At 38.0% G+C, this 24,868-nt stretch overlaps 1 protein-coding gene across 7 annotated transcripts in view; it reads left to right on the forward strand.

Moving 5' to 3' along the window:
• slc16a6 (solute carrier family 16 member 6) overlaps positions 1 to 23,957 on the forward strand; it is a 41,786-nt gene extending 17,829 nt beyond the window's left edge. For 2 of the 7 annotated variants that reach the window (XM_033044333.1, XM_033044334.1), the window contains 4 exons: positions 12,377 to 12,520; positions 18,843 to 18,971; positions 20,818 to 21,624; positions 23,288 to 23,957. In XM_033044333.1, the coding sequence (XP_032900224.1) occupies positions 12,377 to 12,520; positions 18,843 to 18,971; positions 20,818 to 21,624; positions 23,288 to 23,547 (1,340 nt within the window). In that variant the 3' untranslated portion in view covers positions 23,548 to 23,957. Of the gene's footprint in view, positions 1 to 1,444; positions 1,683 to 3,197; positions 3,326 to 12,376; positions 12,521 to 18,842; positions 18,972 to 20,817; positions 21,625 to 23,287 lie in introns of those variants that run through there. The other 5 variants (XM_033044336.1, XM_033044337.1, XM_033044338.1 and 2 more) reach the window with 5 other exon arrangements.
• The last annotated feature ends 911 nt before the right edge of the window (positions 23,958 to 24,868 follow it).

Raw genomic sequence — 24,868 nt, forward strand, 5'->3', positions numbered from 1 at the left:
ATAATTAGATATTTGAAAGACATAGAAAATGAGAAATTTACATTTTGATATTTATGATATCAGGCAAAGGCACTATTTCTTGTGCTGATGTGTTGCTAACCTTGACTAAGTTAGCTTTGGAGAATTATAAAACAGAAGCCATACACTTCTTAAATATAATTAAGAAAAACAATAAGATAGCTGTCCTGCAGACAAGATCCATACATAGGCTGCATCAGAGGAAAATGTTATTTGTCAGCCAGCCATTTTTACATAACCTTGAGTTTATACCACTGGAGATGCAGGAATTCATTTCCTCACGTAATTACAAAATGTATTCAAAATACAGCTAGAAAGTTGCTTTGCTAGCCAAGGTCAGTGCTCCACTAACTTTACCGACCAAGACATTTAAACAAATCATTCACCAAAAATAAGTGATTGGCAAGTTTCACTGTCTCCAAACTATTTTTCTTGCATTTGCTCCCTTTAGTCTGCTATGGTTTCTCTATACTCAATCATTTCCTTAGCTGCAATAAGCGTAAATTGTTTTTTCTGACAAATTAATTAAAAATATGTAACAAGTTAAAACCAATCCTATTGGCTTGATGGCAGGTTTCTTTTAAAAGAAGTGAAAATATCCCTCAAAATCGGGTCACTGTCACTTTCGGCAGTACATGCCTGTTTTTATCAAATTCAGGAGCCCAACAGAGAAATTGTTGAATGCAACAAAAAATCTTCCAATTCAGATATTATTTTTCATATCTGAATTTGAAGACCGATAAATCATAATGACCATAAATGGGATTGACAGATGATGATGTAAATTTCAATTTTTACATGCAGTTTTATTATGACAAGTTATTTACAGAGCTAGTTCACCATACCAGTTTGTCTTTTGTGCATTAAAACATGCATTCTTTAACGTCTTCAAAACTCCACTCTTTTGTTGATTCTCGTCAGTTCATTCATAAATAGTCCCAGGCTGTAAATTTCAGATACCAATACAATACACAATGTTGCTGTTTACTCATAATGCATAATTTACCATCTCCACAAGCAAGAGAAACAGTTCTCATCCTAATTCAGGTTTATGTCCAATGTCCAATGTCCAAGAATAAGTTGAAGTAAAACTTCATGTTAAACCGGATTAGAGCTTTTAGATTTCAATATACTCGTTGATTCCATTTGAGAACATTGTGGTGAAATGCAGCTTGAAGTTTAGCTTGGCTGAGGAAAATATTACAAAAGATACTTGGTTAGGAATGCTTGCAATTCTCCCTTTGCATTGATCTGTATTGGTTAACTTGGCTTTGTGTCATGTGAATGGCGTCGGATGAAAATGCCTTATGAATTTAGTCCAATGATATTAAAATGATTTAAGCATTGCCAAGACTATTTACAAACATAAGATTTTTTTTAAATCTCTTTCCCACAGCAAAACAGATTTCAGCTAGTGCCTGCTAAACATTCACTTACTCTGCTTCGGCTCAAGAATTTAGGTCACAAAAGCATCTGCTGAATCCTGTTAAAATGAAACGTTAACAAACGTCAACACTGCCAGACAAAGAGAAGACTGAACAAACTTCTGTGTACCAGTACAGTACCCAATGAACCACTAGAAAAATGTCAAGAACAGAAATAGAATCAATGCAATTATTCTGGCTGAGCTGAATTCATAAAATGGAAGTCAGAGTTGAATTATTGTAAGTTCTAATCCTTCATGTTTTTTAATCGATGGACACAGTACAGCAAGCCAGATCCAAGTATTGCATGATGTACTGTGCAATTTTCTACTTTGCTGCCATTCAGCGAGTACGGTTTGCAAACATTTAGAACAATTTAGTTATAGAGTGGACTTTCATGTTCTGCTCATTTTTTTCTTTTGCAAAGGATTGATGAAAAAGTGTGTGTGTGCGTGTGTTGGGGAGCAGGAGAGGGCAAAGTCAGTTGTAAAAATCAAACGAATAACTTTGGTTGAGTCATTGGATATTTGCAGAAATAAGTAGCATAGATCATTTACATTGCTGTAATGGCAAATTCAGGAAGAGGAGGTGGTCAAGTTCAGGATCTCAGCCTATGCTTAAAATGTTTCTGAACCGACTTACCAGGAGCTTACTACATCAATGTTGTAAAGACCTCTGCTCAAGCCCCCCACCCTCAAAATATTCACTTCAGCAATTGCTTAGCCAAATTTGGCAAGCATTAGTTTGAAGTCACAATTCAAATTGGTATCATTTTTAAGAGGCACTAACAAACTGCTGAGTCAGTTACTAAGAGAAACCAGACCTATGTACGTTGACCATCCAAGGTGGAATTGTGATGCTGTAGTTAATAATAATAATAAATAATAATGGATGGGATTTATATAGCAGCTGAAGGCGCAGTAGAGAAAGGTAACCTCTTTTCATTTGCCTTTCTCCCGATTTCTGTATAAGGGCAGGTAGCATTATATTGATCTCTGAGACCTTCGCAATGATTAGAAAGTGCAGTTTGATTTGCAATCTCTGAAATAATGAAAATCAGAAATTTTGGAATCGGTGAATATTTAGTGTTATTAAATTGTATCTCATTGCTTTATAAATTTTGCTCTAGAAATTCCAGGGGTTTAAAAAAATTATTGACTCAAACTCATTACAACTTTTTAAAATATCTGTAATTGCTACCTGATAAAGCATGACATTTTTAGAAGGTTTTTTCATCCTCAAGGAATTAGGTTTCATGCAGCAAATTCCGTAACCATTGAAATGATTGTTGTGTGAGGGAGGGGTAGTAGGTGGGGGTGAAGGTAGTACTCTATTGTACAACATAATTTTATAGTTGAAAAGATAATGTGCTTTGGTATAAACCTTTTTTACTTAATTTAATTGTGGTCCCACAATTGTGGTCTTGGAGCATAATTTGGCTGGAGGTTGGGGAAGTGAAAGACCCTTTGACTTCCCCTAGTAATATATGACATTAATTTGAACTGAACAGAACATATGAGTAGGTCTTTCAGGCCCTCAAGTCTGTTGTGCCATTCACATGGGTAGAGGTGATCCTTGTCTTAATTCTGATGATCAGACTTGTTCCAAATGTCCTTATTACACATGTTTATGTTTTAATCGGTCCACCCTATAAACTAGATTGAAATGTGTACCATTTTTGCACTAGACGCATTGACGACAACCGAACTAATGTTCTGTTTTTCTCTTATTCTTTTCTTCCCCCTCTGCCAAAAGTTTATTTTCATCCCCTTCCCTCTAGGTCCCCCGTGCCACTTACTCTACGCCAGAAGAGAGGGTGGAGAGCTGATCTGGTCCCAGAGTCCTAACAATGCTGCTGTGCAACTGGCTGCTAGGAGTTGTGCGTGAGTGGCGGGGTGTGTGTGCGTGTGTGAGATTGTGTGCGTACAAACATAAACATGTTTTTCTTCCTTCTTCTTGTGAAAGAAGGATTTGAAGAAGGGTGTCGACCCGAAACGTTATACATTCTTTCTGTTCAGAGATGCTGACTGTCCCGCCTAAATACTCCAGTATTTTGTGTCTTATCTGCATCTGCAGTTCCTTCCTACACCTCTCTGATTAGGGCCAGACTTTGCTAAACTTCTGCATACTAGGAAACAGCCAGCAGAATTTACAATTCAGTAACCTGTTATCTATACATCTTTCAAAATTACATTCCAATTCACAATTGTATGTCTAAAACAGCATAAAAATCTTGATAGCATTCATCAGTAATAAAATGACCCAAAATAAGGTGCTCTAATAACATGGATATAATCCTGCTTTCTTTAATAAAAGTTTAGAATGGCAGAGTAAATAACTTGCTCTTTTTTATTTTACAATTCATAATACATTATTAATTCAAATTGTAGTAGTTGTGATTGAGAGAATTAAGGTTTTCTCACTACTCTAACCTACATATGTTTTTTTTTAAATCCAAGCCTCTCATCCAGAAGAGAATATGTAGCTGTATTTACTCTTCATCTGTTAGCTAGTTATCTTCCTGGTATGGTCCAGTTTGGAACTATCCTAACTCTTATTGCTCTCTCCTAACTTATTTTGTTGCTCCTCTACAAATGCCGAATTTGGTCTATGCTATCTAAGGATTTTAAAGTGGGAGTAGACACAAAATGCTGGAGTAACTCAGCGGGGCAGACAGCATCTCTGGAGGGAAGGAATGGGTGTCGTTTCGGGTCTAGACCCTTCTTCAGATTGATGTCAGGGGAGTTGGAGGTACATAGATAAGGAAGAGTGTAGATAAGGAAGCGCAAGGTGTGAAAACAGGACAAAGGAAATGGAGATCAAGGAACATGTAGAACACATCATTGTTAGTTGGGAAAAGGTAACAACAAAGCAAACAGAGATAAAATGTACAAAAGGGAACTGCAGATGCTGGAATATCGAAGGTACACAAAATTGCTGGGGAAACTCAGCGGGTGCAGCAGCATCTATGGAGCGAAGGAAATGGGCGACGTTTCGGGCCGAAACCCTTCTTCAGACTGATAGGGGGTGGGAGAAAGAAGGAAAAGGGGAGGAGGGGGAGGAGCCCGAGGGCGGGCGGATGGGAGGGTGGGAGGAGACAGCTAGAGGGTTAAGGAAGGGGAGGAGACAGCAAGGGCTAGCAAAATTGGGAGAATTCAATGTTAATGCCATAAGGACGCAAGGTCCCCAGACGGAATATGAGGTGCTGTTCCTCCAATTTCCGCTGTTGCTCACTCTGGCAATGGAGGAGACCCAGGACAGAGAGGTCGGATTGGGAATGGGAGGGGGAGTTGAAGTGCTGAGCCACCGGGAGCTCAGGTAGGTTTTTGCGGACTGAGCGGAGGTGTTCGGCGAAACGATCGCCCAACCTACGCTTGGTCTCCCCGATGTAATGTAATGTAGATAAAATGTAGTCAGAGACAGTAAGACTGGTGATAAAATGTAGTCGACAGTAAGACTGGTGACAGTAAGTTTGCTTTGTTGTTACCTTCTCCCAACTAACAATGATCTGTTCTACATTTTCCTTGATCTCCATTCCCTTTGTCATGTTTTCACACCTTACACTTACTTATCTATGTACCTCCCACTCCCCTGACATCAGTCTGAAGAAGAGTCTAGACCCGAAACGTCATCCATTCCTTCTTTCCAGAAATGCTGCCTGTCCCACTGAGTTATTCCAGCATTTAGTGTCTATCTTCGATTTAAACCAGCATCTGCAGTTCCTTCCTAAACGTTAAAGTGGGAGTAGATGGGTGGTCATTTGAAGCTTTTGTGTTAATAAACTTCAGTTCAGCTCCTTGAAGTGTCTGGGCCCTGGAGAAGTGTTAGCTGAGTTCACTGAATAATTCAAAACACATAGTGCTTTGTTGGTCTACATCTAACAGGCAGGGGCCTAATTTCCAATTCCTCAGTATTAAAGAGTATTAAAGAACTGAGACTGAACAACCATAATTACTCTCAGAAGAAAGGGACTATTGGCAGATAGAAGAATTTCATTCAGTGTGTTATGGATACTTGACCCAGGACATGGATCTTAATAATCGAAGTGCTCAGCATAACCAATCAATACTAAGTAGCACTAAACAATGAGGAAGGATTTTTAAACGATAAATTTTAAACAATGAGTACAATTCTGATCAGTGAAACACAAGGCACTCCTTACTGAGAAACTTTCAGCATTGTATAGGAGGCCAGGCAAGGAAATAGCTATCAAAATATGGAGGGGACAGGGGACACACAATCTTTTGGCGGCCGCACGCACATGCGCACTCACACACACACACACGCGCGCACGCGAGGCTTCGGAGGCTCAATCCAGCGCTAAATGCAGCTCAACTCTGCCAGTCTCGCCGGGTTAACCTACAGCCCTGCCTGGACTGACAGGACACCAGCGCGGCTTCGCTGCGCTGGCCATATTTCCCGCAAGTCCAGGCAGGTTAACCTGGCGGGACAGGCAGAGTTGAGCTGGGTTTAGCGCTGCTTCTCTGCGCTGGCTTTGGGCCTGGGGGTAAAACTCCCATCTGACTCCCGACCTCTCTGGCCACCCGTGGTGGAGGGGGGGCACTCGGGTGGGGAAAGGGCAGCGCCGGAGAGCTGGCCGGGATCGATCCTGGCTGTGGATGAGGCGCAGGTCTGTGCCGCGTCTACCTCCTCCAATCATCGCACTCTATCCTCAGTCCCACACCCCCCCCCCCCACTCCACTCCCTCCTCCAATGATCGCACTGAATCACAATGTCCCGCCCCCATTGACTGTCTCACGGAAACCGGAGATTTCACCGGGTTTTAAAATCCGGATTACAAAAACCTGTGGGGGGATGTCCCCCACCTCTCAAAACGGGGCCAAGCCCCCCGGGTTTTCCGCCCCTAAAGGAGGCAGCAAGGTAGATGTTGTTAGTGGCAAAACTAGTAGAGCCGCTGCCCCATAGTTCCAGCCATGTTCAACCTTGACCTCTGATGCTGTCTGTGTGGAGTTTGCATATTCTTCTCATGAGAGCATGAGTTTCCTCCGGGAGTTCCAGCTTCCTTCCACATCCCAAAAATGTGTGGGTTGTTAGGTTAATTGGCCGCTGTGGATTGCTCTGTTGTGTTGGCAAATGGTAGGATCTGAGGGGTAATTAATGAGGATATATGCAGGGGGAAAAAGGGTTTAATGTAATGGGTGCTTGATGGTTAACACAGATTTGCAGGGTTTAAGGGCCTGTCATGTGCTATATGACTCTCTAGAGGTCACTGTTTAAATTGTTAAGGAACATAAAAGAGCGGGATATATTTTCACTTATGAAAGGTAAATCAATGACTGATATTGCAAAATTCATAATGAAACTTATGCAAAGAACAGTGAAGACCACTAAAATCTTTTAAGGGCACAGATGTGATTTTTAAAAAATGAAATAGAAATCAGGACAAAATGCCATCCTCAAATATATTTATTCTTGCTCTATTTGGAATTCTGTTCTGCCAATTAGTTATGACTGTTGCAAACGTGCATTGCCCTATCGCATAAAACATCTTTTTGCATGTCTGAAATTAGACATTTTACCTGTATTTTATAATATTGGTTTTAATTTTACATAGGTTTCCAAGCTGTTAACAAAATCCATCTATAGATGAGCACAGAAAACACCCAAGGTGCTTACAAATTCTGAACACCAACAAATTATTTTTATTTCAAGAAAACAAAATTTGTGTTAAAAAATCTTGCTTCATTGTCTACGATCCATAAAAGATTTAAATTAAAACAAATTTTAATTAATGTGGAAAACTAATGTGGAATTTCTCTCTCTGGCTAAACTGAAAGTAATAATTACTAATCAGACTAAATATGATATTTTGTGAGTTTTTTAATATTGGCACGTAGACAGCATTGTGAACACCATTGATTTTCATGTTATTGGAGCAGAATTAGGCCATTCGGCCCATCAGGTCTACTCTGTCATTCAATCATTGCTGATCAATTGATGCAAAAGAAGGGGCACTAATATTGCTTTTTGAACATAAACAAAGGTGGGATAACAGTCAGATCCATGGAGTAAATCTTTTTGGATGCTATTATTGGTGAGTTTATTAGCATGATAGATCAGGATGTCAAGCTGTGCAATGCTGATTTGATGCCATGCTGCCACTTTGGTGATCACAGACCCTCCCCAGGAAAGACCTAGCCAGTACTCCTTTAAGGAATGATTTATTAATTACAGATTAGTTGTGAATTAATTGATTTTAGCTGCTGTTACTATTTGCTGTTGTTCCATCTCATAGTCTAAAGTTGCATAACCCAGGACAGATGAGACACGCGTCATCGGACTTTCCCCTGACATCAAATGTCATGGAAATATTTGCAACATTTAGCATTCTGCTGTCAGTTGTTACCAGTTGATCCATTGATAACACTGCTGATAACTACTGTACACCACACACTCAATGAAACTCATGCTGCCACACAAAATCTGAGCAAAGGTAGTTGCAATGCAGAAACAGCACTTCCCCTGTCCACTGCTCCAGAGGTGCCCTGGAGCTCCTGTCAGAGCACACATCAAGTTGAATGGCAGTCTGCAAAACCCTGTCACCATGGGAGGTCAACCCTTGACACCAGCTAAATGGTGAGAGGCTGAAATATGCAGGAAGAGGCAGTCAATCTAGCAAACTCTGCTAGCCCAATCTGTTGTTGAAAAGATCATCCAAGAACATTAACAGTAACTACAAGCCCAATTCTCTAGTTACTTAAGACTAACAATTCACTTTCCTTCATTTCATTGTTACGAAGTGCCAGTCAGTGACAAAACAAAAGGCATTCTGAAACAAATGTTAGAAAGAAATTTGTAAATGAAATTAATCCAAGTTGAATACCAAGATCACTTTAGAATATATGTATTCTTTTGATGCTTGTCTTTCATGTGAATGTGCTTGCCTTAGTGCACTTACATCGTGGTGATCTACTGATCAAGCAACTATTGAAAGACTGCTAACCTTTGGTTGAAGAAGCTAGGTGATAGACTTGGAAAAATAACCGTGAAATGTTGCGAATAGATAGCTCTACAACAGAACATGCAATGTCATCATTAGCACTGGCAATCTGGATTTGGAGAGCTGAGTGGTACCAGTAAAGAGGTCCACTGAACGACTGCCACAAAATAGTGCTTCAGCATCCTAGCCACCCACTGGGTGCCAGTGACACTTGGAATTATCTTTACACAATATCCCATAGCCACGATAGCAAGTCTCAGTTTGCATAGCAACAATGACCTTCAAAGATAGCATGCTAATCTTCTGTGTAGCAGATACTGGGTGGTTTCTGTTGTTGCACACAGCAACAGAAGCCACAACATCAGCCCGATGTTATCTTCAGCTCACTGATGTGGAATAAGTTGGCTGGGAATTCCAACTAATCAATCATTGGTGCCAGGTTGGTTTCAAACATCCAAATCCTTGGGTTATAATTCTATCATAGACCACCAATGCCAACTGCCTATTTAACATTCCAAGATTTACAAGTTTTAGATTTTCATTCCTATTGCCTACTAAATGTGTATCTGGGGACCTTTCTGGGTGCGTTGACGATTCGGAACCTCTCTCTGATCTTGCACCTCCTGTAACAGAATCTCTGGAGCAGCATAATAAATTCTAGGGGTCAAACATTGTGAGATCTCTCCCTGCATACACTGTTTTTTATGTTAGATACACCTCCTGCAGTTTCCTTATACCAGTACAGACCTGGTTTTAACTGGATGTAGCTACTCAAAATATTTGGCCCCTGCTGATGGAGCCAGCTGGTGAACCACATTGTTAGTACCATTGGGTAATTCAATTCTTGGAATGGAGCATGTTGACCACTAAATTGGTGTGCTGGCTGCATGGAATTAAAGACGGACTGGTGAACCTCACATTACCATTTCCGCACCCTTAGCTGAAGCCAAGAACTTGGTTTTCCAATCAATTTGCTGAGACGGGGCTTAGTATTAATTCTTCAGATGATGCTTGATTAAAAATCTGTAGCTCACTTTTAAAGACACCTCATTAAATAATCCATCATTTAATATAACTTGCATCTTTAAATATTAAAATTTGCAGCATTACTAAACTGCAAGATGTACAAATAATAAGAACCTGTTGAGTAAAACAACGAAACACCTGAACAACTGAAAGACACCACAAGCTAAACAGAAATGCGATGGCACCCTTACTGATCTGGTGTCATTTACAATGACATTTATCTTTTTGAAAGTTGGCATAGTTGAAATTTGTTGCTCATCCATGCTCATTTGTTGCTCATCCATGAGAAACTTGCATTCAAGTCATAAACTTGCTGCCTAAACTAATCTCCCTGCATAAAAGTATTGGTCCATGGAATATTGTATGCTAATTCCCTGTAATTAAACTTGCTGGGAAATTCTCTTCAAATTATAGCTATTTTTAGCTACATTATAGCTAAATGTTCACACGCCCATAAACAGATTTTATTATAATTATGAATGTTATAAAATATTCTCCATGTGAACTGCATTACATTTTGATTTCATAATTGAAATTCACCCAACTACTGGCTGTTGACCATGTGTGTAATGGGCATGAATGTTGGTTAAACAAGTTTCAAATACATATTTCCTTCGGGCTCTAATTGTTTTTGTCTTATACCCAATTTTACATTTGTGCTTGTTATAATAAGACATGAAATTCGAGGGTAACCTTGACATTAACTGGGGGCTATTTTCAGGTTATAGACACAAAGGAAATAGACACTGATTTGTTGTAATGGAAGAACATTAATATGTGGTGCTTGAAAATAAAGATTTAGGTGTATAAGTATTAACTACATTTGTCAAACCACATGGTCAAAACCTGTTGGTTGATTATACTTCACTGCAATAACATAAGCAGGTCCATTTAAGTGGAGGTTTTCCAATAATCGGCAGAGACAAGTAGGTTATTTAAAGTTCACAACCTATAATGCTGCACTTTTGTTTTAGTTTGGGTAAGAAGTTTGTTAAGGTAAACCGTGTCAATGATAGAGTTGGTCCAGCTGGTTCCATCCCACCCAAGACTTCTTGCAATTCTTGGTCATCTTCCCAGTTTATTTGCATCGGCCCCTGTCAATCCAATCTTCAATTCTGTGACTGCCTTTGTTGTGCCATGATTTCTCAATTTTGACATGGGAGTAATTTCTTGGACATCCACACCATAAAATTGCCATACCCAAATTTTTCGACCCAAGTATAATATTAATAGTCCAAGACTTGTTAGAATCCACAATATGGTCGTCTAGTCTTGGAGGATAATTTCTGTGCAACAATACATCTACATGAAACTACATTTCACCGCTCTTTACAAAATGTTGTTCTCTAAATTCTGTAATCAAACTCAATAATTCAGATCACTCCAGGCTTTGTAATAATAATGTGATTATTTGTAACTGAAATTAGGCAACACTGAATATGTCTTAAAAATATTCCTAAAATGTTCTGTCAGATTACCTGGGTTCAAGTATCTGTAATAATCTGTCCCACAGATGTGTCTCCAACTTGGTAATCACCTACTGTAGTGAACACAGGTTTCATGAAATAGGACAATAGTGATGAAGGGCATTTAACCAATTTATTTGAATGCAGACAATTCAGTTTTAAACCAATGGCATCTGACTGACGGTGATCCCCATCTTTTAGTTAGTTTGTTTAGTTTATTGTCTTGTGTATTGAGATACAGCGAAAAGCTTTTGTCATATGCTATTCAGTTAGCGGAACGACTTTACATGACTACAATGAAGCCGTCCACAGTGTACGAGAAAATTTACTTATTACATAGTTTTAACCTTTCTGTAATACATCAGAGTGCAATGGTTATTGTTAGAGGTGGAAATCGTGTCAGTCAGAATGCATAGTAAAAAGTAACTACATTTAGACAAAAAATGTTTTCATAACATTGATTTGAACAGTGGTAATGAGCACATGCTTGTTTTTTTTTAAATTGTGCTAATATCTGTTACCTTCATATAAACTGTCAAATGTGAAACTCTAAATTGTTACAGGGATTCCAAGGTAAAATAATTCAATTATTTTGGAATAATCATTTAATCCCTCATGAAATAGCATTTCACTAATCTGCAACTGAATCTCTATACATTATTTTGCCTGTACATCCTTTTCGTACTTTATTGCATCTTTTGTACAGTGCAATTAATCCATTTGTTGACCCAATGTTTCCAACCAAAAGGACCATTTCCAGAAGCAACTCACGCCATTTCCAAACAAAAGGAGGTAGTGCTAGGTCACAATTGATACCATTACTTTAATGGTGACAAAATTATTTTTAATATTGAATGGCACTTCTTATACCTATCACAAACTGTTCTGATTGCTATAATCCATCCATGAGAGGCCTACATCTTACACTAATGCCATCCAATTTAGTGCTCATTTCAAACAGACCTAATTTAATGAGACAAAAACGTAATTTAATTACATCAATACATGTTTTCCTATTTCAATTGGATATTTTATAAATTCTCAATTAAAATTTTCGTGCATTTGCCATGAGCCTATGCTCTGTATTGTATCTAGATTTTGCTGAAATCTAGTTTATTTTTGCATTTACTTATTGCTGTCCCTTGTGAATCTTTGAAACTTATGACTGAAAGATGTTGATCGTCTTTCATAAGCTTGTATTTTGCATTGGGTCATATTTACAACATAGCACTAACAAAGCTGCAGGAAAGCATCACGATAATGTCTCAGAGCATATGAATACAAGAAAGGTTCATGTAAATAATTCAGACATTTGCAACTTAAACCAGAATATTAACACATTTATACACACAAACATTGAATAGAAAACGATGTGTACATTCTATATAATTGTAGAAACTTGGGAGTTTAAACTGTTAAAGAATTATCTATACTGAAATTAAGCAGAAAGTTGAATTGACAACGTTTTCCTTTCTTTACAGCGCCACTTTCCACAGTACTAAGTAATCACTTTGGTTATCGCCCAGTAGTAATGCTGGGTGGACTTCTTGTTAGTTTGGGAATGATGGCTGCATCGTTTGCACGGACAATTGTAGATATGTACATTGCCATTGGATTAGTATCAGGTAATTACCAATTTCAACTTTTTATTCCACAAAGATATTTAATTGACCTAAACCAAGTAAACCTTTGCTACCCATTCAATACACATTTAATTTCAAAATGTTTGTATTTACTCCCATTACAACTCCAGTGATAATCACAATTTTGTGGTGGTGAACAGTGTACATTTAAAAAAATATTGAAAATGCCATAAATGTGAAATTATTGTTATACTTTATATTTAACTTGTTTGTTTCACTTTATTTTTATTTAACATAATATTTTACTCATTTACATTAACCACATACAATGTTTCCTATTGCAGTACAACATGCATCCAAATTTTGGTCAATCTTAAGTTGTAGAAAGTTGGTAAAAGACATCAATTTGGAATATACTTCCAATCACTGAACAATTTTTTTTTGGCGGATTCTTGATCTTGTTTCTGCTTTCAAGGAATGGGTTGGGTAAAGAGACAAGGAATAGTGCTCATTTGAAAACACAACTATGGTTAAGAAAACTGTTGTCCTATATTGCAGGTCGCTAATTCTGCTTTCATATTAATCGTCATTAATGCAATATATTCTAATATTTAAAATTACAAATCAGCAAATGTATGAATTGTATTTTAGAAACAGCCAATAAATAAAAGATGGAATCTTTTTCCAGCTAACTCCATCTCTCAGCAAGCAAATCCCTACCCTTAAATCTACTTGCCCATGTTCAAAATTACCTAATCTCTGTTACCGTGCAGTTAGAAGCCCACTATTATTTTTTAAATCCTGGGGATTTGTATTCTTTCTATTCGTAGAGTCATAAGCTATGAAAACAGGCCCTTTGGCCCATGCCAACTAAGTTGTCATTGTAGGCTAGTCCCATTTGCCCACATTTGGCACATATTGTTCTAAATACTAGAAGATTTCAAATGTCTTTTGAAATTCGTAATTGTATCGGCTTCCAGAGATTCCCCTGGCAAACCTTTGCAGAACAAAGAAGTGTGAGACACGGATTACTCTGAGTGAAAAGGTTCCCCACTGACATTTCAGCACTTGGCCAACCTCGTTCCCTAAAAGGAAGTATGTGTCGTATGTCATAAAGCGTCTCTCTATTAAGGAAGCTTTTTTGGATACATTTAACAATATCCATCCTGTCCTGGCCTTTTACACTAAGGGAGATCTGTTAGCAAATTGTAAAGCCACATGGTGGCATCCGCGGCTAACAAAAGAAATACTGCAAATTGTTTCCCAATGCCAGGTTTGCCAGAGACACAACCCTGGGAAACCTGTGCGGGTTGAACCAGGCCATACGCCAATGCCACAACGGCCTTTCCAGTACATTCAGATTGATTTTATTGACTTACCTAGAGTCAACCATTACAAACACTGTTTAGTCATTATTGATCTTTTTAGCCGATGGGTTACAAGCTCTGTGTTCAGCATTCACAGGCTTTTGCAGCCTTCTAATATGCCAATATTTTCAACTGTTACCAGCATGCTGTGTACAAAATGGAGGTTAATAGCAAATATAACTAAATAAGCTAAATAAGATGGAGAATAACCGCACTAACTTTCACAGATCCAGTCAATAATAGAGAAGTTGAAATCCCCCACTAGATATTACTCTATTTTTACAGATCTCCCAACATATCTGCTCCTCTAATTCACGTTGGTTGTTTGGGAGGGAGTGGGGCTATCATGCCATCCCATCAGTGATTTTTCTGTTTCTGAATTTTCCCCATTATAACCTCACTGGACTATCCCCCAAGAATATCCTCTCAAAGCATCCCCAATATCCTTTCTGATCGATTAGGCAACCCTCTCTTCTCTTTGAAGGTAGACCTCTGGATCTCGACCTGAAATGTCACCCATTCCTTCTCTCCAGAGATGCTGCCTGTCCTGCATTACTCCAGCATTTTGGGTCTACCTTGGTTTAAACTAGCATCTGCAGTTCTTTCCTACACATTTTGTCCCCTTTTCTCTTATCTGCAACTCTATCACGCCTGTAGCATCAATACCCTGGAATATTGAGCTGCGCTTCTCTCAGCAGTGTTTCTGTTAAGGCTACAATATTCCAGTCCCGCGATCTAACCCACGCCCAGAGATCATCCGCCTTACTTGGAGTCAGAGTGATACAGTGTGGAAACAGGCCCTTTGGCCCAACTTGCTCACACCGACCAACATGTCCCATCTACACTAGTCCCACCTGCCCGCGTTTGGCCCATATCCCTCCAAACCTGTTCTATTCATTTACCTGCATGTTTCTTAAATGTTGTGATAGTCCCTGCCTCAACTACCTCCTCTGTCAGCTCATTCCATACACCCACCACCCTTTGTGTGAAAATGTTACCCCTGTGTGGCAGTGGCACAGCAGTAGAGTTGCTGCCTTACAGCGACCCAGGTTTGATCCCGACTATGGGTGCTGTCTGTACGGAGCTTGTACGTTCTCCCCGTGAGCTGCATGAGTTTTCTCCGAGATCTTCAGTTTCCTCCCATACTCCAAAGACGTACAGGTTTGTAAGTAAATTGGCTTGATATAAGTGTAAATTTTCCCTACTGTGTGTTGGATAGTGTTGTAACATATGCACAGCAAAAACCACTCCCTCTCCCTTTCACATGCACCACTTTGTTCTCTTCGCTACAGCATTTGCCACAACTTTTTATCTTTTCTGCTAAACTAGGTTAAATCCTCCCACGTTGCGCAAGCAAATCTCCCTCCCAGGACATTGGTCCCCCTACAGTTCAGGTGCAACCTATTGCCCATGTAAAGGTCACCTGCCCCAGAAGAGATCCTAATGATCCAAATACTTGAAACCTTGCCCCCCCTGACTAGCTCCTCAACCACATATTCATCTGGCCTATCCTTTTCTTGACCTCACTAGGACGTGGCATTGGGACTAATCCATAGATTACTACCCTCGAGGTCATGTTTTTTTAACATTTTTTATTCACTCCGCAGCATCTCATCCTTTTTCCTACGCTGGTCGTTGTTACCAATGACCTCTGGCTCTTGCCCCGCCCCCTTGAGGATGTCCTGCAGACTGGCTATGCTGGATCCTGGCACCAGGATCTTTTTTGTAAAGAATGGCCACATGGAATTCTCTGCCTACTCCCTTTACACTTTCTGGAGGTAGCCCAGCTGCTATTTGTTTGCACTTCAGTTGTGACCACCTCTCTAAAGCACATATCCATGAAGTCTTGGCGGCAGCTCCAGTTCCCTCTTGCTCAGTCAGGAGCTGCAGTTGGACTAACTTCCCACAGGTTTAGTCCTCAGGGACACTGGATGTTTCCTCAATTTTCCCCCATTTTACAAGAGTAGCATACCATAGCCATCACTTAAAGTAAAGTTACAAATAAAAGACCTCATCTTGCCACTATCCTCTGCTTAGCCCCATGGCCGAAGCCTCTCAATCCAAAGCCACTTAGCCTATAGATCCACTTGGATCTCAAAACAGTCTCTCCCAAAACAGCTGCTCCAAATTGGCTGCTCAGCTCTGCCTTCGCTTATAAGCTGCCAGGACCCTCAATGACCAATCGAGTATTGCTTTTAAACCTTCCTTCTTCTACTCTGCCATGCCTCATTACCTCAAGCGGTTCTTAAACCGTTCTTTTAATCCTTCTCACTGCTGCTCTGCTCTGCCTCCTGGCTGGAAACATATTTCATATAATTCTTCATATCATTAAGTTCCACCCATCATTCAATCCAGTGGACTTTTTTGCTTACGATTCTTCTATTTAAAACTTGCTTCTGTTTGCACATTCTCCCATTCAATGTCATGGTTAAATCCATTTATCATTGTTTTCCACAATGCCCTTCAACAGGACAAAGCGATCCTTGTTTTTTTGTTGCTTTCTCAAAGATATAGTTTATTTATACTTCTTGTAAATTCATCCAACAGCTATCATTTCTTAACATCTGATTTCATCCTTCGTCTTTGGTCTCAGTCCAGGTTCCTTGCTTAGCCATTTTAAAATGGCCATGTGAAAATGAACTTGTATGAGCCCATATCCCCCCGAATGAAAAAGGCATGGAAATTTAGAGGCCAAACAGCAAGGCAACTTTTTTAAGTTGCTGCCATTAATCTATTAAATGATGTCTCAAAGCGATCTTGATTTGTTCTGGGAGAACAAAACTGGACTGCTATTGTCCAGGTTCAGATTAGTTTATCATCATATACACTATGATTCAATGAAATTCTTTGGTCACATGAAGATCAGAGTAAACCATAGATGTACAGTTATGATAAATGCAAGTGCAAAACAGCAGATTGGTGCAAGATTGCAGTTCAATTTGAAGTAGTGCAAAAAAATGTTAAAGTACCTTAAAGGAATAACCGAATGAGGTACAGTTAAGAGTAAGTATGCATAGCAGCACCTCAGTGAAGGGATTGTGCGAGAGGTGATTGATTCAGGTATTTTATAGCAGAGGGGAAGGGAGAAGAAGCTGTACTTAAATTTGGACATCTGGACTTTTAAACTCCTGTATCTTCTCACAGAGAGTAGACGAGAGAAAAGGGAAAGACATCCCTGACAATACTTCCAGCCTTATGGTAACACCATAAAAAGGAAGTAACGAGCCTACAATGGCCTGCGATGAGTTCATCACACTTTGTAGGTTCAGGAAGTCAACAGCAGAGTAGTTGCTATGTGCTCAAATGATGCAGCTTCTCGGTTGGCATTATGGTCCAATTCCTAATCTGAAAAGAATTGTGACTGGAAATACTTGTTTTCATTCATAGTAACCTATAAAAGACAGGTTACCACACACATATATATGTATATATGTGTATATATATATATATATATATATATATATATGTGTATATCTATATATGTATATCTATATATCTATATATATGTATATGTATATATCTATATATATGTATATATATGTATGTATATGTATGTATATGTATATGTATGTATATGTATGTGTATGTATATGTATATATATATATATGTATATGTATATATATATATATATATATATATAAGTTACAGTTCCTGTGACACTTAACTGTTTTAACACTTACTATTTTAGCAAGCCCGATGATGAGTCACAATAAATGTTCCTTGTTACCAACCAAGCCCTTTCCGCAAGCGAGTGGAAACGGGAAATAGTTTTGATCTATTCAGCAAAAGCTGATGTGCAACAATGCTGAGAACTTTATTCTGCACTCTTTATCTTCCCCTAGGCTATATTGTAATTGAGTTTGAACTGATTGTATCTATGTATGGTACATCTGATGTTTGAATAGCATGCAAAACAAAGCTGTTCACTGTACCTCGGTGCATTTGACAATAAAGGGCCTGTCCCACTGTACGAGGTAATTCAAGAGTTCTCCTGAGTTTTCCCCTGATTCGAAATCGGAGAATGTCCGTAGCGGGTCCGTAGGAGTTCGTGGATGTCTCGTAGCGGCTCGTACGAGTAAAAAGTAACCATTTTTTAAACCACAAGTTTTTTTTTCTCGTGGACATTTTTCACCGTGTTGAAAAAACGACACGAGTTTACCGGATTTCCCGAGTACCTACCTTTACTCGTACGAGCCGCTATGAGACATCCACGAACTCCTACGGACCCGCTACAGATATTCTCCAAGTTCGAATCAGGGGAAAACTCAGGAGAACTCTTGAATTACCTTGTACAGTGGGACAGGCCCTTAAGAAACCTAATTTAACTTTACTCCCAATCAGGAGCTATAATACAATAATAAATTCAATGCTAATCATTAGGATTTGTCATAGCGTGATACAGTGTGGAATCAGGCCCTTCGGCCCAACTTGCTCACATGGACCAGCATGTCCCAACTACACTAGTCCCACCTGCCCGCCTTTGGTCCATATCCCTCCAAACCTCTCCTGTCCATGTACTTGTCTGTTTCTTAAACGTTGGGATAGTCCCAGCCTCAACTACCTCCTCTGGTAGCTTGTTACATATATCCACCACCCTTTGTGTGAAAAGGTTACACCTCAGATTCCTATTAAATCTTTTCCCCTTCACCTTAAACCTGTGTCCTCTGGTCCTCGATTCACCTAACCTGGGCATCTACCCGATCTATTCCTCTCATGATTTTATACACCCTAAACCTATGGTGTTTTGTCCTATTGAGGTAGGCTGTGGCCAAAAATGAAAATTTATGGAAATATCCTATAACTGATTTACATGATGGAATAAGATTTCCTTATTACCTTGTGACTTAATTTTGGTATTGTAGCACTGCTCAGCACCGTGAATCAACAATAATAGTTACCATTACCACTTACAATAAAATGGTTTCATAATTATATATGCATTTAAGATTTTTCTTGGCTAGTTTATCAATAAAGTTTTATCTCCTTTTCAAAACAGGAATAGGTTTCTGTCTCAGCTTCCTACCCAGTGTCACGGTCCTCTCCCTCTATTTTGAAAAATATCGTTCTCTTGTTATGGCTGTGGCATCCACAGGGGAGTGTTTCGCTATTTTCACTTTTGCACCTGGTAAGTGTCAAAATTGACATTATAAACCTGCTAATGAATTCTAGACCTAATTTTCCTATTATAGGTTTTGGGAAACATAGTTAAAGTAAAAATAAAAATGGTGATTCATGCAATAAGTATTCTTTAGTCCTCTCGATTGAGGTAACGGAGCAAGGCTTCTTACATATAACTAAATCAGAATTGTTGTAGGACTAGCTGCATAGCCATTGCAGCCACCACCACCATTTTTACATGTCGACAATATTGATTGATTTATCAAAGTTTATGACGGACTAGTATTTGTATAAAACTGAATTTGCAGTATTTACTGAAGCCAGTTAATCATCTGCACTGAAAATAGTTTGCCAGCTGTCAGAAAATATGAATGATAATTAAAAAGTTGATGAAGAAAGTGCTGACACTTCAGTCAAGATATTTTATGCAGGCAAGGATCATCAACTAACAAGCTCACTTGAATTAACAGTATAAACAAGCACAAGTTGAGGGCTGGGTAATCAGCAGTGAGTGGCTCACCTCATGATTCCGGAAGCCATTTCACCATTAACAAAATACAAGACAGAAATTTGAAAAATTATACCCACAAGTTTTTCCAGTGAAGCTCACATTCTGTTAGCTAAATTGGTAGCATATTAATTTGTATGGAGCAAAAATTTGAAACTGAATACCCCCTGATTTCCTTCACCCCACTATTGACAATCAACATTGGTCAGATATCTCTTACAAATTTGTTTGCTCAGGTATTCCAGTGATACTAGGTTATGGCAAATGTGATTGTGTGGGGAATTGCAAGTATATCCACTTTGGAACTAGAAAGAACAGATCCACGGTTTCATTACAAGGTGTGAAACAGGAAACCTTCCGGAAAACAAATCATTGAAAAAAAATCTGTAGATAGATTCAAAACCTACTTCTACCCTCTCCATTTGATGAGAATGGATTTGATGTGATTGATAGAATCTTTCCTCCAATCACAGGAATACAGAACAGAAACAATAGAATACCTGTATTTCTGAATGGTTTCTTGAAAAACACCACCTTTGGAATCTCGAATGTTCCTGCTGTGTCATTTAAAAGTTGTGTTCAAATCCTGTAGGTGTTTAACCCTTCATTTCTGTCATTTCTAACCATCCCTTTGTTTCACCTATTCTACTTTCTTGCACATCCTTGGTTTCTTTCATCCTGCCATGGGCAATCATCTTTGTCATTTATCTCTTTCAAATTTTGTTTGCTCTGTTACATCTCTGCAGCTATCTTCGTCAATGTGTATGTAATTATGGTTTGTTTCAGTTAAGATGACTGTTTCCTTTGCTGATAATAATTGTAGATTCCCTTGGCAGTTAACAGGTTTCTAGGACGTGGCCTTGGTGCATGCAAGAAAATTGAAAGCTAGAAACCAAGCTGCAACCTATTTCACTCTTCATTATCCAAAGAATCAAACTTTATACACCCGTTGTTCCTAGATCTCCCTTTGTCCTTCACATTATCCACCAGCAAAAAAAAAAGAATAAATCAAATTTTTTAATTTTTCCTGTTTTTTACATAACATAATTTACATAACATAATTTTTCTCATGTTAATGAGCACAATTATGGTGATTGGCAGCTCCATATTTTTTATACAATAGATCACAAATGAGTCAAAGAAATTGGATGTCTAGCATGATGTACCTTATATGAGAGCCTTAATTTAAGAAATTATTGTGGTTGAATACCTGGGGAAATGAAAGTAGCACATACAATAAACCTTGATCTACTTGAGTGGCAGATTTGGATTGAGGGGATTAATGGCCCACTGTTCCTGTATTCGTGCATTTTATAATAAATCATCATAATATTCTGTTCTCCAGCTTTCACATTACTGAAGAACCATCTTGGGTGGAAAAACTGTCTCCTCATCATTGGTGCATTGCAGCTAAACATCATTGTTTGTGGAGCACTACTTCGGCCAATTGTTATCCGAAGAACAGAAGAAGAACCAGTAGATGTGGTTATAGAAACAAAGTACATGCTGGAGAATGAAGAAACTCGTATCTCCGTAGACTCTGTAGATTCAGGAGTGGAATCTTTATCTACCTCATGTGATCCTTTAGATAATAGCAAGAAATGTAAAACAGATGATATTCGTAAAGAAAATCTTAAGATGCTTTCAAGCAAGAAACAAAAACCACAGCATCAACCAAAGTTGCTTGACTTTTCAATTCTAAAAAACAAAAGCTTTATCTTTTATGCACTTTTTGGACTATTTGGCACTTTGGGATTCTTTGCACCTCAACTCTACGTCATTCCCCTTAGCATTAGACTGGGTATCAATGAATGGGCAGCATACATGCTATCAGCAATGGCAATTATGGAGGTGTTTGGCAGACTGTCAATGGGCTGGGTCCTAAACAAACTACCCATATGGAAGATTTACATAGAACTGATTTGTGTGAGCCTACTGAGTCTAGTGCTGTTATGCTTTCCATTGATAAAAGGGTTCTGGAGCCTTGTGACATGCAGCATGTTATATGGATTTTTATTTGGTACTGTGGCTTGTTCCCACATTCCCATGTTGGCAGAGGCCGATGTGGTTGGAGTTGAGAAGATATCATCTGCTATTGGAATTTACGTCTTTATACAGAGCTTTTCAGGACTTGCTGGCCCACCAATTGGAGGTATTTGGTTTTTTTTTGTCATCGACATTGTATAACAGGTTTAAAACAACTGAAAGTGATACAAGGCTGCATGGAATATAGTCCAATGAAAAAGCTATTTGGGACAATATTATAGTGCCCATATCAGAAAACAATGTAGAGTTGTCCTTACAATGAAAAGTGATTAAAAACTGCACAATGCAAGTTTGAAGTTTACAGATCCAGTAAAGTTTTGATTAACAATGTCCACCTTATTTTAAAAACTGAACCTTGTTGTGAAGCATGCTTTGCAAATTGTATAATGTAGACCAGTTGTTAAACTCCAGCATGAACTGCAAATATGCAACTATTACTTTTAACTGCATATTACTGGAATCAGTGCTAATGAAGTTTGTTTGCTAACGAACCAGCCATCCATGAGTTGATTTCCAATTTTTGAATGTTAGACAAACTAACTATCCATTGGCTCTTCAAACATCTCAATTTATAAAAAGTGTTATTTGGCTAATCAAGTCTATGATGAATCTCTAAACAATCACATTAACTGACTCGGTTTCCTACAACCAAGTCTCTCCCACGTCAATACATCTTTCCTCCCACCGATTCTTCCACCAGACACTAGGGGTAATTTATCCCAACTAGCAAGTTCTTGAGATATGGGAGAAAGCCAGAGCAAAGGAGGTCAGAGTCAAAGCTAGAACACTGGAGCTCTGAGGCAGCTGAATTAATAGCGTTACTGTGCCCCCATGCAGTAACTGATATTTGGAAGTCGAATGGGAATTTTCTCCAACAGAAAGTCGGTAATATATGATGGCAACATCTAAACTTCAATAGCAAATTAGTATCTCAGTGATCAAATATTTCAATGAGGGTCTCAGAATTATTTTTTTTAGTTATTGCTTAAATTAATTGAATTCATGATTAACAATATCATTAAAAACAAACCCTATATTTTTATTTCCCATTAAATACATAAAGCTTAGATCTATAGTGTTGCTTTATAGATTACACAGACTATTGCTCATTTGCACATTATCTAGATTCAATAGTTAGACTTCCTAGCAAGAACCAAGACTTTTTTGTTTTATTTTCAGCCATTCTTCAATATAATAAAGGGGTGAATTCCTGGGAGATTAAATAAAGTTCTGTAAAATAAAGGCTAGAGAAAATAGATGGTATGAATTCTGATACTATGTATTTCTATGCCCAGAGAGTAGTGTGTTATCTGTTATAGCAAAAAAGTTTCCAAAATCAAAGAGAAGTACTCCATAAATCAATGGGATTATCCCAAAAAAAATCATAAAGTGAATTTTTATAAATAAAATAATAACTGTATGGAAATGGAATTCAGATATTTCTGCCAGTTTTCTTGCAATCCCTTTTAAATTGATGCATGTCAAATTTATTCACTTTATTTAGCATTGTACTCATGTTATTTCATTAAATTTTCATCATAATCTGCCTTCATGGCTTTAGATTTCAACCTGAAATTTCAGTGTAATGCAGTTGCACCTTTATATGATGGCTATGCTTCTCAATTGAAATATAATAAATTTCAGGACAAGATTTACTGCTCTAAATTTTAATAGGGCATATCTAAATTTTTATATCTGAAATATCATCTAAAGTATTGGAAAAATATACGTGTAAAAGTTTACAGTTAGATTTTGTTTTGTCTTTTCAGGTTGGCTTGTGGATGTAACAGGTCAGAATTATGGATCTGCTTTCTTATTCTGTGGTATTGGTATGAGTGTGGGTGCATTCTTTCTTGCATTAGTTCAGCCATCTAAAAGATGGTCATGTCAGAAGCAACCTCTGGAAACTGATAAGCAAATGGAATTAAAACAAAATATCAACATTGTCCAGGATGTGCCTGAAGACCTCTTACAAACAGACCTGAAGAAATCAGAAAGTTTACAGGATCAATTTCAAAGCCTCGCATGAAAACATAGTCATACACCACCATAATGGAATGCATGATTCCTGGTAAGGGTATCCCTTATCTATCCTGCCAACTTCCTCAACTTGGTCTTATTTAATCTCAGACACTACTTATTCTCAATCCAACAAATTACTATTTGTTTTATAAAGAATATCACACGAAGCAAAGTTTATTTGCCATTTCGTGGGTAAAGATTCGTGTTCAGATAAACCAAACTGCAGGAAATTACAAAAAGGTATACAAAGAAATACCTGAAAAGGATTTAGGTTTGCTTGGATCACATTGCAAATGTCTCATTGAAATCATTGTAAACAGACATTTTGATCAGAATTTGATGATATATGTCTTGCAATCCCAATTGGTATTGTCTTTATACAAGATGTTCTTTTAAATATAATGAAATGCAAAGACATTTAATATACTTAATACCTGATACAAGCTATCAAATGATCTTATTTTAAAAAGTGGTTTTGAGATTTAAGAATGTTAATCAATTCAATTTACCCAAGTTTATTGCTTTTTCTTTATATGTTACAGGATGGACCACTTTGTATAAATTGAATATTTTATCTTAATTGAGGGAAAAATTTACCATTTCATAATAATTCTGGAAAATAATTTATGACCCTTAAAATCTTGGTGGTTGTATTGGAAAGAACACTAGAGGATTGAAGATATAAAGAACTTTTAATTCGTTGGAACTGATGTGGCATCAGCAGAGCGTCATTTTAACCATTAGAAATCATAAGAATCATCAAGTGTCACAGGGATTTGAAATGAGATGCTGAAAAGTTAGCTCACAGCTGCAGACTCTTCATTCTCCATATAGTTCTCAAATTTACAGTTAAAATGCTTAGCTCGCTAGAAAAAAAAAGCCATTAAATCAAAAGCTTAAATGTGACTAAGATATTTGGAGCACACTTCCGAAACTCCTCACACTCCTGTTCTGGATGCAAGAAAACCCTTGATACTTGAAAAACAAACTGTTCCGAAACTTCTGTTATCAATCTATCTTTTCTGCTTTACAGTTATGTTAGGTGGGATATTTTTTTTGCTATAAAAACTGGACATTGTATTCATTCCATCCTTCTTTTATCCTTTACACATAAAATCCCGATTTCTTATTGCTTACATTATACACTAATGCTGCAGAGGCTTTATCCACAAAGAAGTAGGTGTTTTGTTGATCAACAGACATAAAAAGAAACTTGCAATCATAAAGCAAGAGCTTGCCAAATATCCTACTCTGTAATAACAAACTATGGAGCTGAATGTTCACCTGCATTCCGTATCAAACAATCTAGCATTAAATAATATTATGAG

The sequence above is a fragment of the Amblyraja radiata genome, chromosome 26 (assembly GCF_010909765.2).
Source record: "Amblyraja radiata isolate CabotCenter1 chromosome 26, sAmbRad1.1.pri, whole genome shotgun sequence".
NCBI classification, from domain to species: Eukaryota; Metazoa; Chordata; class Chondrichthyes; order Rajiformes; family Rajidae; genus Amblyraja; species Amblyraja radiata.